Source organism: Cyanistes caeruleus, chromosome 10 (genome assembly GCF_971803275.1).
Source record: "Cyanistes caeruleus chromosome 10, bCyaCae1.hap1.1, whole genome shotgun sequence".
In the NCBI taxonomy this organism is placed as follows: Eukaryota; Metazoa; Chordata; class Aves; order Passeriformes; family Paridae; genus Cyanistes; species Cyanistes caeruleus.
Genome location: NC_141710.1, coordinates 15,441,214 through 15,455,757, shown reverse-complemented (window position 1 = coordinate 15,455,757; position 14,544 = coordinate 15,441,214). Strand labels below are relative to the sequence as shown.

The 14,544-nt window shown below is 56.5% G+C and overlaps 1 protein-coding gene across 2 annotated transcripts; it reads left to right on the top strand.

Moving 5' to 3' along the window:
• The first annotated feature begins 9,666 nt into the window (after positions 1 to 9,666).
• SLC51A (solute carrier family 51 member A) lies at positions 9,667 to 13,688 on the top strand. 2 transcript variants are annotated; one of them, XM_086843154.1, is made up of 9 exons: positions 9,667 to 11,147; positions 11,347 to 11,441; positions 11,827 to 11,981; positions 12,099 to 12,172; positions 12,244 to 12,402; positions 12,532 to 12,643; positions 12,745 to 12,891; positions 13,091 to 13,196; positions 13,320 to 13,688. In XM_086843154.1, exons 1-9 carry the CDS (start codon positions 11,113 to 11,115, stop codon positions 13,454 to 13,456), a joined length of 1,020 nt encoding a protein of 339 aa, XP_086699280.1. In that variant the 5' UTR covers positions 9,667 to 11,112; the 3' UTR covers positions 13,457 to 13,688. The 2 variants fall into 2 exon arrangements, with proteins under 2 accessions (XP_086699280.1, XP_086699281.1); XM_086843155.1 differs by lacking the exon at positions 11,347 to 11,441 and having other exon boundaries at positions 10,858 to 11,147.
• Positions 13,689 to 14,544: the final 856 nt, after the last annotated feature.

Here is a 14,544-nt window from a genome sequence, read left to right as displayed (position 1 = left end):
ACAAAAGAAAGACTTTGATCTTCTGCCCTGAATGGCAACTGCTTCCTCTGGATCCCAGCCACTCAGAGGAGTGGCAGTGCCAGCTCCTGCCTTCCTGGGAGCAGGTTTGAGGGATACACTGTGCTCCCTGGTCACCTCATGGGTTGCACCTCATGGGTGCAGTCACCGATTACAGGTCCCAGGAAGCTGAGAAATCTATTTTTATTTCACTGTCAGAATAATCCCTCTACTACCCTAACCTTCCAGGTTAGGGCTGGCAGGCATGGCTCCCAGGAGAGCCTGCCCTCTCAGCTCCTGTCTCACCAATCCAAGACTGCAATAGCCAAGAATTTCACAACACCACGAGTACCCCCATCCTCCAGAAGACCATGTGCTTTGGCCTTTGCTGCTGCATTTCTCAATTGCCCTGACAAAAAGTGGGTGAAGTAGTTGGGTATGACCCTTTCAGGAAAAGCCATCATGCTGCCTTGGAGGATGTCATTCCATCCTGCCCTCTCCCAGCAAACACAGCCATGCTTGGGAGCTGTTGCTCATTGGCCACAGCCCTCACACGTGCTGCCATGCAGGCTGAGGAAGGACAGGGATTGTGACAGGCACTGGCATCTGGGAGAGGATCTGCTGCCTCTTGTCCTGTAGCAAAGAGGCTGTGCAGGAGGTGAGGGAAAAGGCACTTGAGAGGATGAAAATGCAGTGGGTAAATCTGGCCACGGCTTTGTTGTCCCTTCAAAATAACACCCATCTTTGCATCCTTCCTGGGGAAGCACCTGGGGCTGGCCTGGCTCTCCACATTTTCCACAGCTGGCCTGGTGCTCCAGCCAGTTAGCTGCAGAGGAGACAGAGCACCAAGTACCTGGAGGAGAGATGTGGGGCTGAGGACTGTGTGGGCACTTGCTCCTATAAAGTTGCTGAGCTGGGGTATCCCATGGACCACCCTCTCAAAGTCCTCGGGGATTTTTTTTTTCCCTTCCTGCAATGTGGAGGTTCTTCTCCCCATCTCTCCCATCACACAAGGAGGGATGTGCCTGCAGTGATGCTCCTTACTGCTGCTCTTCTTGCCAGGGGCTGGCATGGAGGCCCAGCAGAGAGGCTTATGCTTGGACACTGCCCCAGTGGGACTAAAACAGTCTGGCTTTTTTAACAGGGCTTCCTTTCTTGCAAACACTGGGTTTCCCTGGGATTTTAACCACCAGGTCCTGGGGACCCCTCTGTGCTCCTTGCACGACCCTACCTTACCTACAGGGAGGAGGGTGGATGGTTATCCCGCTTTATGCCTGCCCAGAGGGAGGAGAGATGAGGCGATGATCAGAGAGCATTTGAGTGTTGCCTCCTGCCTGGCAGTTACCTCTTTTGGCAAGATGCTGGCCCTCCCCAGATGCAGCTGAGGGGGAGAGCAACAGCACAAGGACATCCCTTGGCGTGCATGGCACTGATACCGCTCCTGCCAACAGCCCCAGTGCCCTGGCAGCCCCATGGCAGCAGCCATGGTCTGTGGGGATGTTGTTGACCTGGAGCCTTCACCCCTGTGGGGTCAGCTTCTGCTATCTTGGCAGCTGCACCGTTTGTCCCTGCTCTGATAGCAGCTCTGCCCCGTGAGCTCTGCTTTTATCTGGGGGTCAGAGCGGCTGTGGCTGTGGCAGGGGGGCTGCGGGGCTGGGGTGCTGCAGCAAGTGTACAAACAAGCTCAGGATGTGAACACAATAGCCAAGGACCGGCCTTTGAAAAGCAGGGGGATGCAGCGTGGCCGCCCTGGGACACATCAAAGGTCTGTCTCACTCTGCACTGCCGAAAAAGCCCGTGTGTTTGATGGCTACCCATGGACTGGCCCCGGCACAAGGGGCCAAGGGTTTGAGCGAGGGGAACTGGAAAGGGAAAGAAAAGCAGCAGGGAGAGAATACAGGAGCTGGGACACAGTCATGTGGATCTCTTCCTCAAAAACGTGGGCCTCTCATGAATTCCCTTGGTCTGTTTTGTTCAGGCTCTTGCTGATCTATATCTGGATTGCAGAGCACAGCCTCTCTTTCTCCTCCTTCAGTGAACCACCAGGCAGGCATTCCAGGTCACTTTTGCTGAGTGCTTCATGTGCAATTTTGCAAGCACTTCTCTTGAATCAGCATTTGCCACAGTTGAGGGCCGTTGGGGTTTTTCCCTTCCAGACTTGGTGGTTAGAATCCTAGAAATCCCCAATTTGTGGTGCTTTGCTCAAGAAGCATATGTGGCCAGAAGGAAAGTTACTGTTACTTAACAGGCTTGGAAACAGCTCTGTGCAGTGCCTGGACAGAGCCATGAAAGGACATGAAGGTATGGTGGAAGTGATTTGCTTGGTATGCTGGACATGTCCCTGCCCAGCTGTGTCCTGCAGGGCCTGCTGTACCTCTCTAGCAGGATCTGGTCCTGCAAAGAGTCCCTGGATACTCAGTCCTGTGCTCCCAAAAGGACCTGGAAAGCCCAGAAATATTTTGTTTCTGATTTGCTCTGCAGCGTTTGCATGTGCTGCTTTTGGATAAAGAGCCTGAGCCTGCTCAGTGGGAGCCACCCTCTGTGATAAGGGCAAATGTTGACTTAGAGATTAGAACTGTCCACTGCTTTGTTTTTTTATAATGTGCATTTATTGGCATAAGAGTGGTGCAAAGGACAAAGGAAAAGCACAACATAAAAAAGCCAGTACCCTGTGCGGCATTGCAGGCTCTGAGGGGAAAAAGGTGTCCCTAAGAGGGCTGGATGATAGTTCTGCTCTTGGGAAGAGGCTGCAGCCTGCAGGTGCTTCTGGCCCCAGGCAGGTGGGAGCAGCAGGCAAAGTCGGTGCCTCCTCTGTGAATTTGTGATTGAAGGGGTCTCATGGCCTTTCTTCTCTTGATGCCATTGTCAGGGTAATTAAATGCTCCCAGGCAGGTGCCAGAGCCTTTTGCAAGCTGAGAGTTGGCTTTGTCTTGTTGACCTGCTGGAAATACCTTGTTTTAGGGTGAATTATTCTCTCCTAGCAATATCTGAAAGCAGAGAGGGGGCTTTAATTGGGGCAGGATTTGCACAATGGGGGCTGAACAGGGAGAGCAGGAGCTTTTTCACTACCTGCTAATTGCCTCTTCTCTGCACTGGTGGCAGCTGTGACACCTGTGCCTGCCTGCTGTGTGCCAGCTTTGTGCCATGGGGACCCAGGGGATGCCATGTGCCTCATAGGTTCATTTATGGAGCAGAGGGCGAGATGTGGTGTTCAAACCACGGTACCTTAATTTGTCTCTGGCAGCCAGGGATGGGAGGCTTTCATCATTAAGAGCTTGACATGGCTCTGGGTGTTCACGCCTTTCTCTTGGGCTGTTGTGGGGCCCCAGGGGCTGAGCTGAAACCCATGGGCTGCAGTTTGCAGCCAGCCCCCACTGCGAGGCACAGGCAGACAACAGACATGGTCGATATAAAAGTGAGTCTGGACTTGTTTTCCCTGGAACAGTAGAAGCAGGTCAGTGCCTCAAGGGCAAATCCCCTGGGAGGTGCGTGCTTGGAGAAGGCCTGTGGCTCTCCCAGCTCTTGGAACAAGATAAGCAGCTGCCTCAGCCAAATTGCTGACCTTCCCATGCCTGCTGGTCTGCCCTGCAACAGTGTCCTGTCCCTGGCAGGCACTGTTCCCCTAGGTCCCCTTCAAGGGCAAACGTCCATGGTGGGCTATGATGAAGAAAAACTTTGCCTGTTCCCCCTTGTCTTGGCAGGCAGCCTTTGGGATGCACACATGGCAGGGCTGGGCCCTTACTCACTGGTAAAAGCTAGTTTAACCCTAGGGGGAAAGAAAAAAAAATCAGTTTGTATTTTTGTCTTGATGTGGCCTGAGAGTCAAAGCCTTTCCTGCAGTTAGAAAAACTCTCTGGTCACACTAATGGAAACAACTTCCCCTGCTCTCTTCCTCACTCCTCCAGTGAATAGTGGGCTGTATTTGGTTTTAGCTCCTGACTTTTAGTCATCTGTGGTCTGTAAAGGAAAGGTCAGCAGGGACTGTTTCCAGCACCAGCCTCTCCTTTAGCTCTGCTCGGTATGTCCACGAGAACTGCCCTGGGGGCTGCTGAGCCCTCTGTGCCAGTGCAGGCTCCCTCCTCAGCCTCATGCCATCGCAGAGCTTGCTCAGTGCCATTACCCCTCTCTGGCAGCTTTCTTTGCCTGTGCACATCCCTGTGGCTTTCATGGCAGATAAAAATTTGGAGGTTTTATTTATTACTCAGTGATGGAAAAATGGCAAATGGGCCCAGCGTGATGTTCACCTCTCCTAGTGCTGCTCCAGCCCTCCATTCTCTTCCTCATCATAGGAGACTGGGGCTGAAAGGCCTTGTCCCTTTGCTTTATCCCACAGCAGGGATTTGGGAAAGAAGTGACACCCAGGAGAGGCTTGTCCAGGGCTGAGTATTGCTTGGCTGTCAGCAAGAGCTGGTGATGCTGGGCCCCTACCACACCCTGCCTCAGCTCCTGCACCCCATAGGATGCTGTGCTCACAGGTGTGGATGCCAGCCAGGTGGATAAATATGTCCCACACATGTACATCACAAGTTTGGGCACACACATGTGTATATGCACATGTGCACCCCTACCCACTCCTGCACTCAACATGAGTGTGCCCACCTCTCCAGGCATGCCCATCCTCTCCCATCCCTCTGCCTCCTTGCCTGCCAAAGCAGGAGGGAGCAGGCAGCAGGTGGGAGTGCTTGCCCAGCACCCTGGTGTGGACCTGACACTGGTAGATGTGACAGGAAGGGAAGGTGTTTTTCTTGGTTCCCATTGAGCTGCACTTGGGATGCTTTCCCACCTGCGATGGGAGGCAGAATCATCAAGGGACAGCTGAAGAAGTCCCACCAAGGGCTGAAGCTTCCCCGAGCAGGTGGGACTACTCCATGTGCCTGACTCAAGGGGTTGTGGGTGACCCCATGGGGTGGCCGAGGCTGGTGGGTGGGTGCCATGGAGCTGGGAAGGCTCAGGGTCATCAGGGGAGCAGCACCTCCCTTCCACAAACACACTGTGTCTCTGCTGGCTCTCTGGGAAAATATTTGTCCATCTGACTTTTTAAAGCCTCAGCATTTTCACCTGTGAGTTTCTTGCAAGACAGACGAGTATGAAAATAAAGTTCCTGACCAAAGCAAACGCTCACAGCCCACTCGGAGGGTGTGTTAACCTCGTCATTCACCAAAAGCAAACATCAGCAGTGACGTGGCTATTTTAGGTAGCTGTGGTAGAAAAAGGTCCCTCTGTTTTTCAAACAAGGTGCCTTTTCATTCAGAGTTGGGGGTGGCTCTAAGAAACCAGAGGCATGTCACTGGGACACCCACTGGAAATGCAGATGTTACCTTACGGCAGGAAAATACTTCTTTGCATCCAAAGCCCTGGCACGGACCGCGGTATTTCCGCAGGATCCCCCCAGCCAGGCTGGGACTGCTGGCCGTTTGTTCGTCCCCTTTGAAGGACACAAAGCCCTCATCATGCTGAGCCCCACAGCTTGGTCACTTCCCTTCTGGCCCAGTGCAGCGCCATCAGACGTGGAGCTGCTGGGAGGAAAAGCAAACAGAAAGGGGGCCAGAAGGGCTGGACAGAAGATGGGAGTGTTATCAGGTACCCCATCTGTGAGGCTCTGTTGAAACAGGAGGAGAAGGCTGGGGCCATCAAAGCTGCTCTGATGGCCTCAATCCAGACCATTGAAAGGTTTCATCCAGCTTCCGTTGGGCTTCTTTTGTCTCATGGTGGGTTCCCCTTCCTCCCAAACCAGTGACAGGCCCCACCATCCTCTTCTCTGTCTGGGGGATGAACTGTGGAATGCTGGGCATTGCAGAGGGAAGCCCCCTGCCCTGGAGAGCCCCTTTGGTCATCTGTGGGGCTGGGGGACCCTTGTGTGGGCCAGTACCCCAGGAATGGTTTGGAAGTGTGATTGAGGCTACGGCATGGGCAATGAGTCAGTCTGTGGGGAAAAGCTGTTCCACTCATGTGTGCACACCCATCCCTCATGGTTTATATGCACTGTACAAGATCCTAGATAGTATAGAAAGTCACATACATATTTATAGATGTGTGTGTATATGTTATGTGTGGCTTTTCTATGAATATATGCACATGGTTAAATGGTCTCAGCAGTTTTGGGAAGAGGTGTCATGCTGACCTGATCTGCAGCTGGGCTGCTGAGGGCTCACAAGCCAGTTCCCTGTGGGGTGACCCCTTTAGGTGCTCTGGGACAGACACAGTGGCATCCTGGTTGTGCCAGTGTCTCACTTCTCTTCCAGCCTGGCAGCATGGGAGCCTAATCAGGATGGCACTGTCCGTGGTGGCTCCCAGATCTGTATGGGCAGGAACAGGAGGGTCTCTGGGGGTGTCGCCAGGGCTGTGAGCAGGATCTGGTCCCCCAGCTGTGGCTGAGCAGTGTTTCTGAGAGCTGGAGCATGGGGAGATTTTGCCCACACACCCTCTGCAGCACTTCTGCTTCCCGAGAAGGTTAGACATCCGGGGCTGGCTTTTCTGTAAAACAGCGAGCTGTTCTGGTTAGCAAAAATCCCCAGCTCTGCCCTGTGCTCCCCCGTGTGCTGCACTCCCCTGCTCTCACCCCACCATCGCTGCCCCTCCTGGGAATGTTCCATCACTCATGGCTGCACAGGAGATTTGAGGGCTGGGCTCTCTAACAGGAATGATCCCTATTGCCTTGTGCTGTGAAAAGGGGATTTTCCCTGCCCAGAAGGGGAAGCTGCAGCTGGAAGGACTCCTACCCCAAACCCCTCTGGGGCCAGCATTTTTCCTGGTGACCTTGAGACAGAGACTGGAGGCAGCCAGCTGGCTTCCAGGGCAGTATCCCCCTCATCTGAAATGCCAGCTTGGTCTATGAATAACACCTGGCATGGATCTTTCCCCAGGCATGGAGCAATGAGAGACTGAGCCCTCTATACCCTCATGGTGTACATTTTACAGCTGGGGAAACTGAGGTGTGGTGGGGTCCCTGACTCTGCCTTGCAGCAGGGTCGTGATGCAGCCCTTTGGGATTGCAGGGTACTGGGAAGTATTTTCCAGCAGCAGAGGACTGGTCCCCATTGGAAAGGGGAGGATTTGTGGGAGGATGTTGCTCAGCCAGGGGGTCCACACTTTCTCCTACCCCAGGTATGCTGTCAGGGCAGCCAGGGCACCTTCACCTGCCCAGAGAAGGGACCCAGCGTCTCACTCCCCTGCAGAAGCCTCCCTGCCCTCATCACCCACTGCTCCCTCCTGGCCATATCTCCCAGGAGCGGTGGCTCCCACCCCATCAGCTGCCTCCCAGGGCAATCAGTGGGGCACACTTGGGCCTTATCTATGGGCCAGCCGTGGGAGGGGCTCCCTGCCATCCTTATCAGTGGGGCAGCTCCAGACCTAGGGCTGAGGGGAGCCAGCCCCATTCCTGCTGTGCTGGGGCCAGGGCTGGGGGCATTGTCACTGCCCCACACTGACCATTGCAGGGGCGTGCTTGAAGTCCTGGGAGCCCTCTCCAGCCTGGTAGCCAGTGTTGCTGTGACATTGACAGATTGGCAGGGATCCAGTCAAGGCCATCGAGCTGGGCAGTTGTGGGATGTGTTGGAACATTGGTGGCAACAGTCTTACTTGTGCCGGCAGGGTCCCCACCCCTCATCCACTACCACCATACTCAGCAGCAGTTTCCTTACCACAGCGATGCTTGCAGGGTTGAGGTGGGCTTAAAGGGCCAGCATCCTGTAAAAGGCTTTCCTGCCCTTTCACAAGTCTGATAGACCTTTTTGTTTTATTTATTTCTCAAGTTGTGCCCACCCTCCTGCTCCCAGTGTCTCAGCTGCCGGAAAACTGGCAGGGTGCGTGCGCTGACTCTCTCCTAAACCCCAGGCGTGTAGGAAACAGGATCATCTGTGGCCATGCAAAGCATGGGCATCCCTTTGAAGAGGTGCCTGTGGAGTGTATTTTCCCCAGAGGTGGGTTCCAGAGATCCCCCCACGCTATGGGGTGCCAGTGCTCTCAGGGGGCTGCTCCTGCTTGGCTCAGGGACTGGGCAGAGTGTGGGAGGTCCCTAGGGAGAGGGAGCGTCCTGGCTGCTCTGTCCCGCTGAGCAGGGTCTATCCCCCTGTGTCCTGTGACAGCAGTGACCACGGATCACCAAAAGCTCAGGGTGCAGATCTTTATTGTCCACTTGTGTGGCCGGCCCACAGCCTGGGCTGGGCGTGGAGTTCTCACTCCCCAGCATCCAAATCATCCACCGTGGCCTCAGGCTCTGGGTGGGAGAGTATGAGAAGGAATGTGTTTCGGTCTCCTAGCAGCTCCTACCAAGGATATAGATGAGTTTTCTTCCCTGCCATGTCCTGGCCATGGGGAAGCTGGTGATGGTCAGCTGGGAGCTCACTGTGCCCACTGAGGTGAGCCCTTCTAGCCATAACCACAGGGAATTAGAGATGGGTAGAAAACTGTCTAAACCCCGTACAAATATTTGCATTTTAAGGGCTTTTCCAAGTATTGGGGAATGCTGACACATCAGCAGTGTGGGCGAAGCTGGCATGCTGAGAGGGTCTGCTTGGCTTTATTTTTGAGGGGGAACAGGATTTCCACGGTCAAAAAGTTTTGTTTAAAATTAAAAAAAAAAGCTAAATGAGCAAATGGGGAGAATTTCCAGCACTGCTGCAGATTTCTCTGCCAGCTCCTTGGGGCAAAACAGCCACCCTGATGCTGAGTGGACCACAAACCTTCAAACCACCCCTAGTTCTGGGCTGGTGGGTTTACCTTCCTCCTTCCCTGCTGAAAGGGTTTTTGGCAGGAAAGGGAGTCCCTGTGGCTGCTCTGCCCTGGAGCATCCTGAAGGTGTGGGGCTGAGGTAGAACTGGTGGCAGCTTGGCCCATCTATTACCCCCATGGCCATGGCAGGGGATGCTCACCTGCCAGCTTTTGGCATGGCAGCAGCCTGTGTGGAGAAGGCTGACTGGGGGACAAGGGTGGCTGTGGACCCTGATGGCTTCAGGACCATACATCCCAGGCACAGACAGGGGCTGGGATAATGGAGAAGTTGGGGGGACTCTGGGCTATCCCATCCCACTGCATTCCCTCTCTTCACACCCATTTCCGCCAGCTCCTGGGGCAGGTTGAAGCAAGCAAGTCACAGGCACATCCTGTCCTGCTGGCACAGGGAGGGCTCAGCACCTTGGGCTGCAGGGGTGAGAGCCCTCCGTGTCCCCAGGGGACAGCTCTGGGGTGGTGACACTCAGACCCCAGCACAACAGGGTGTGGGTGTGTCCTGGCCCCATGTGGGGTGCTCTTGGGCACGGTGATGGGGCTGGGGCTTGATGCAGGTAGGTCAGTGCTGTGGGTGTCACTGGTGCATCCAGCCCCAGTGGGGAGCAGAGGGGAGCGTGCAGCAATGGTGCCCTCCTTGCACACTTGTGCATGTGTGCTGGGACTCGCTCATGCAGGGCATCAATGTGTGGGGCTGCCCTCTGCCCTGGGCTTGGGGCCTAGCCATGTTCTGCATCCCCCCCATGGGCTGGCAGGTTGCTCCATGCCCCACATCTGTACCTTGCATCTCGGGGCATGTTGTGCTTGGGGAATGCAGGGGATCAGGGCTCAGTCAGGCTCAGGTGCTACCTGAGTGGCAAGAAGGATCAGCATGGTGCTGCAGCAGTGAGGCAGGGACAGCCAGACACAGGTGTGCTGGACAAGGGGACCAGCATGTGCCCCTGTGCAGTGGGCACCCGTGGGTGGTGCTGGCCCTGGGACTACACCAGGCAGGAGAAGAGGCTCCTGCATGTGTCACATGTGTGTCACACGTGTGGCTGCGTGCTGGGGCTGGACCCTGCTTCCCTGGGGCCAGGGATACGTGCAGATCATCCCAGTGCTGATGGACCACAGAGGGATGAGCACTAGGTGGATGAGCAAGACAGCAGAACTGCCGTGACATAGCCTGCAGTGACCATCACATAGAGGCCAGCACGGCAGATGTCGCAGGAGCTGACCTGTTTCTTCAGCCACAGGCAATGCTGGTGATACAGAGGTGCTGGCTGGGGGGCCCCCATTGGTCCCATGCACCCTGTGGGGCCAGGAGCAGCCATGGTGAGGGGTCTGCTTGTGTAAGGTGTGTGTGTGTGTGAGTGCAGAGGGCTGGGTGTGCAGCACGCAGTGTGCCGGGTTAGGTTACAGCATATAGGGCAGGAAAGGGTATGTCACAGTGTGTAGGGACAGGGATATAGGGCTTGGTTAATGGGGCTGAGAGGAGGGGAGTGCCAGGTGTCCATAGGATCTCAGATACGCAGAATCCTCACAGGACCCCCTCCTCCCCCATCCCATTCCTGTGACAACAGCAGCATCCCGCTCCTCCAGCAAGGTGCAGAGCACCCATCTGGGGTCCTGGTGCCAGTCTGGCTGCAGCTGAAGCCCCCTGCCAGAGGGGCCAAGGGTAGTGGTTACAAGGAAACCAGTATAAATCAGAACTCATTTTCCTTGAAGGGCTGGGAGAACACCCGGAGCCGTGGACACCCCTGGGACCCACGAGGATTCTGGGGTACACTGTTCCCCCTGGCTAAGCCCGCAGCTCCCCACTCAGATTGTTCCCTCCCCAGGCCGGGGTGCTGCTGCTGTCCCGAGGCCAGGGCTCGGAGCTGGGCCAGCCCTGCCCTCTAGTGCCGTGGGAGCTGCTCGGTGCAGGGCTCAGCCCCTGGAGCCGAGCCGCCCAGAGCCCTCCCGGGGCCCGCCGGGCAGGGCGGGGGCTGCCAGGCTTCCCCCTGCCACCCCGGCACTGCTGCCGAGGGGACACCAGGACACGTCCCGGCCCCTCCGTGGCACCAGCAGCCCACGGCCGGGCCCGGCAGTGTCACCCCGGCACGGCTGCCCTGCGCCCCAGGCCTCGGGACACGCAGGGCTGCGGGGGACAGTCGCCTTCCCGGCACCCCGGGTCGATAACCGGGTGGCCAAAGCACTCTCTGGGCCGGGACGGCGCGGGGCCACGCCAATGGGTGCCCGCAGCTGCGGGAGAGGGAGGGAAGCTCCGGAGGCTCTGGTTAAACTGGAACGAGGCGCGGCCTCGTCCCGCGGTCCCTGCCCTGGGGACTCTGACCCCGCGGGCCGGCCAGGGGAGCTGAGGCGGGCGGTGACGAGCAGCCCCACAGCCGAGCGAGCGAGGAGCCGAACAGGATGGATCCCACTTTGGAGCTGGCAGATGACCCCAGGTGAGTGCTGGAGATCCCCGTGCCGCTTTGCAGCCGGGCAAATCCAACGTTTTGGATCAGAACTTTGGATGATCCCTCTGTAAAGGAAGGGAGGCGCTTGGCGGTGAGGCAAGCCAGCCAGGGGACTGCTCGGACCCTGCGGGGCTGGCTGTCCCCGTGTCCCTGCGGCCCCGGGCAGCACTCCCGTTCTGCTCTGCAGGTTCTCCCTCCCTTTGGTGGAGATGCTGATCAAGAACTTCAGCGTGCCGGCAGCCTGCTTCTCCCTGCCGCCCACCTCCCGGCAGCTGCTGCACCGTAGGTGGGGGGACAGGGTGGGGAGGACCCTGCTGTTGTCGCTGGCGGGAGCAGGACAGGAATGAAGGTGGTAGGGTGGCCGTGGCAAGTGCAGGCACGGAACAGTCCCAGAAGTCAGAAACTGGGCTGGTGCCAGGGTCTTAGCCTCCCATCTCATAGTCCTTCCTAGAGGGATGGGGACAGCCCAGGAAGGGCCAGCACTGGGGCAGCTGTCATGGGACAGGGAGCAGTGGCACAGAAGGGCCAGCTCTGGCATAGACAGGCATGTCCAGGGCATGGCACAGAGCTTCCTAAATCTGTGGAGTGGTGGGTCATGGAGCAGCTCCCTGCAGTAGTGGCCCCAGTGGGGACAGGATGAAGACAGCTTCTCACCCCTCCCTGGCAGAGCTGGACATAGCCCAACTCATCATCCTGGGCCTCTGCACCATCATGACACTGCTGTCAGTTGTGATCTATGTGGAAGAGGTTTCGTACCTCTTCCGCAAGATCCGCTGCCCTATCAAGATGAAGACCCTCTGCTGGAGCAGCTCAGCCCCTACGGTGAGCTGGGCTGAGGGGGTGCTGGGGGGGCATCACCCTGGGGGTCCAGAGCTACCCAAGGCGTGCCAGCCCACAGGAAGGGGGAATGTCAGTGTGCCAAGCTCATGTGTCCCCCAGGTTGTGTCAGTGGTCAGCTGCTTCGGCCTGTGGTTCCCGCGCTCCATGATGGTGGTGGAGATGGCTACCACAGCGTGAGTATCACCCACCCTGGGACAGGCCACCATGGAGCCCACAGGGCTTGACTTGCCTTCCTCCTCCCCAGGTACTTTGCTGTCTGCTTCTACCTGCTAATGCTGGTCATGGTGGAGGGCTTTGGGGGCAAGGAAGTGCTGCTCAGCACCCTGAAGGATGTGTCCATGGTGATCAGCACTGGGCCGTGCTGCTGCTGTTGCCCCTGCCTGCCCCGAATCACCATGAGCAGGTGAGGGGGTCTAGATAAACTTCTGCCTCTAGAGAGCTTTCATCCCCTGCTTCTGCTGGGCTGGAAGAGATGTCCCTGGGCAGGGACTTGGGGAGCTCAGTGTGCTACCAGTCTCTCTCACTATGCCAGGAAAAAGCTTAAACTGATGATCCTGGGGACTTTCCAGTATGCCTTCTTCAGGGCAGTCGCTGTCTTCCTGGGGCTGATCCTGGCTGCCGATGGGAATTACAACCCTGCTGACGTGAGTGCCAGAGCACAGGGATGGGCAGGTTGATGACCTAGACAGGAAATCTCCACCTGAGCTTTGTCAGCCCAGTAACGTTTTCTGTGTGTCCCCCCCAGATTTCAGCGGAAAGTGTGGCCCTCTGGATCAACACCTTGGTTGGTGTCTCCACGCTCTTTGGGCTGTGGGCCCTGGGCATCCTCTTCCGGCAGGCCCGGCTGCACCTGGCTGAGCAGAACATGCAGGCCAAGTTCACCTGTTTCCAGGTGAGCTTCTGTCCTGCCCAGCTCCCTCCTAGGTGAGGGGCTCCTGCAGCACAGATGGGGTGAGGCAGCATGAGAGAAGATGGTGGGGCAGGAGCCACTGCTGGGTGAGAGCCCTGCTGGCTGCAGGACAGCAGGGAAGGTGAAGGCTGGGAGCAGGGCAGCGGCACAGCCCTCACCATGGGAGTGTTTGTGGTCGCAGCTCCTGCTCCTCCTGACGGCGCTCCAGCCTGCAATCTTCAGCATCCTGGCCAACAGTGGCAGCATCGCTTGCTCACCGCCCTTCTCCTCCAAGGCCAGGTCACAGCGTAAGTCGGAGATGGGAGAGCAGCACCACATGTTCCCAGCCAAGCCCCTCTATCACGTGGCATGGCATGGGGGGTGGGCATGGTGGATGGAGGCACCTTCAAATGACCCTTCTCCTCTTCCAGAGATGAATATGCAGCTGTTGATCCCACAGACCTTCATCCTGGCGGTGCTGACGCGGATGTACTACCGCAAGCAGGATGACAAGCCTGGCTACCATCCCGTCAGCTTCGCACCCGCCAGCACCGACGTCAAGGCGTGAGCAGGAAGGAGAGACTGGGGGGGCCAACGGGCACAGTGGGGTGAGGGGCTGGTCTACCCTGCACAACCTTCTCCTCCCCTGACCCTGGGGAGCTGCTGGCAGCAGAAGAGGGAGAAGGGGAAAGAGCATCTTGGGACAGAATGAAAAAATCCATAAGCCAAGGTGGTCCATGGAGCCACCTCCAGCCTGGAGATTTTTGTCTAGCACTGAGTAAAGATAAATTTTTACTGGAGTCTTGCATTGGTGACTGGGTTCAAATTATCTCTGCCTAGGCTGGGTGGGAGATGACTCCATCATCCTCCAGGATGGAGCCCAGATGAACACAGCCATGGCATGGGACTGCTGTGGATGCCCAACATCCAGCTGTGTGTCACTGAGCTCTGGGTGCTGCTGGCTGAGGTCCCACAGCCAAGGCAATGGTGATTTCTCCCAGGACATCAGGATGGGTCTGACCTGTCCCTGTGGCCTGTTCTTGATGGCACTGGCTGCTCCTGAAAGCACACAGGGAGCATCCACACCTGCTAGTCAGGTGCCAGGCAAAGGAAATGGCCTTGAAGCGCCTTTGTAACACCAGCAGTTAGTTAATGCTGTCTTAACCAGACTTGGTCCAGTACCAGTATCTGCTCTAGACATGGGGATGGACATCAGGAGCAATGATAATTTGCAGAAACCACTGGGTAATCTTTTGACCCCAAGTGTTCATTATAGACACCAGAAGCACAACTCAGACCGTGGTTTCAAATGAGCAGATCACGTTAGAAAGTTGCAGCCACTCTCCAATGCTCTTTCTTCTACCACCATCCCTGGTACCTCTCAGTTTTGTCCTGTTGCTGCTGTTCTTGGCCATCAGAAAATACTTTCCCTGGAGCTCACACCCCAGATCTACTGAAGAAGTGAAGTAGGGCTGTTTCACGTGAGTAGATGGCTCTAGATTTGGCAGCATCAATTCTGCAGGGTTCTTCACTGCATGGTAGTGAAGTTTTGTTTTTCCACTGTTTTTCCAACTTTTACTTCATGTCTCTTCTGAATGCTTCTTTTGAAAACTGAGGGATGGCTCAAGAGGTACACAGGACAGCCCTGAAGCAGCA

Excerpts from the sequence above, each read along its gene's own strand:
- SLC51A (XM_086843155.1), top strand. The coding sequence starts at position 10,931 with ATGGGTGCCCGCAGCTGCGGGAGAGGGAGGGAAGCTCCGGAGGCTCTG. Across the intron at positions 11,982-12,098 it reads GGAGCAGCTCAGCCCCTACG|GTTGTGTCAGTGGTCAGCTG; the intron begins GTGAGCTGGGCT and ends TGTGTCCCCCAG. Across the intron at positions 12,892-13,090 it reads CCAAGTTCACCTGTTTCCAG|CTCCTGCTCCTCCTGACGGC; the intron begins GTGAGCTTCTGT and ends TTGTGGTCGCAG.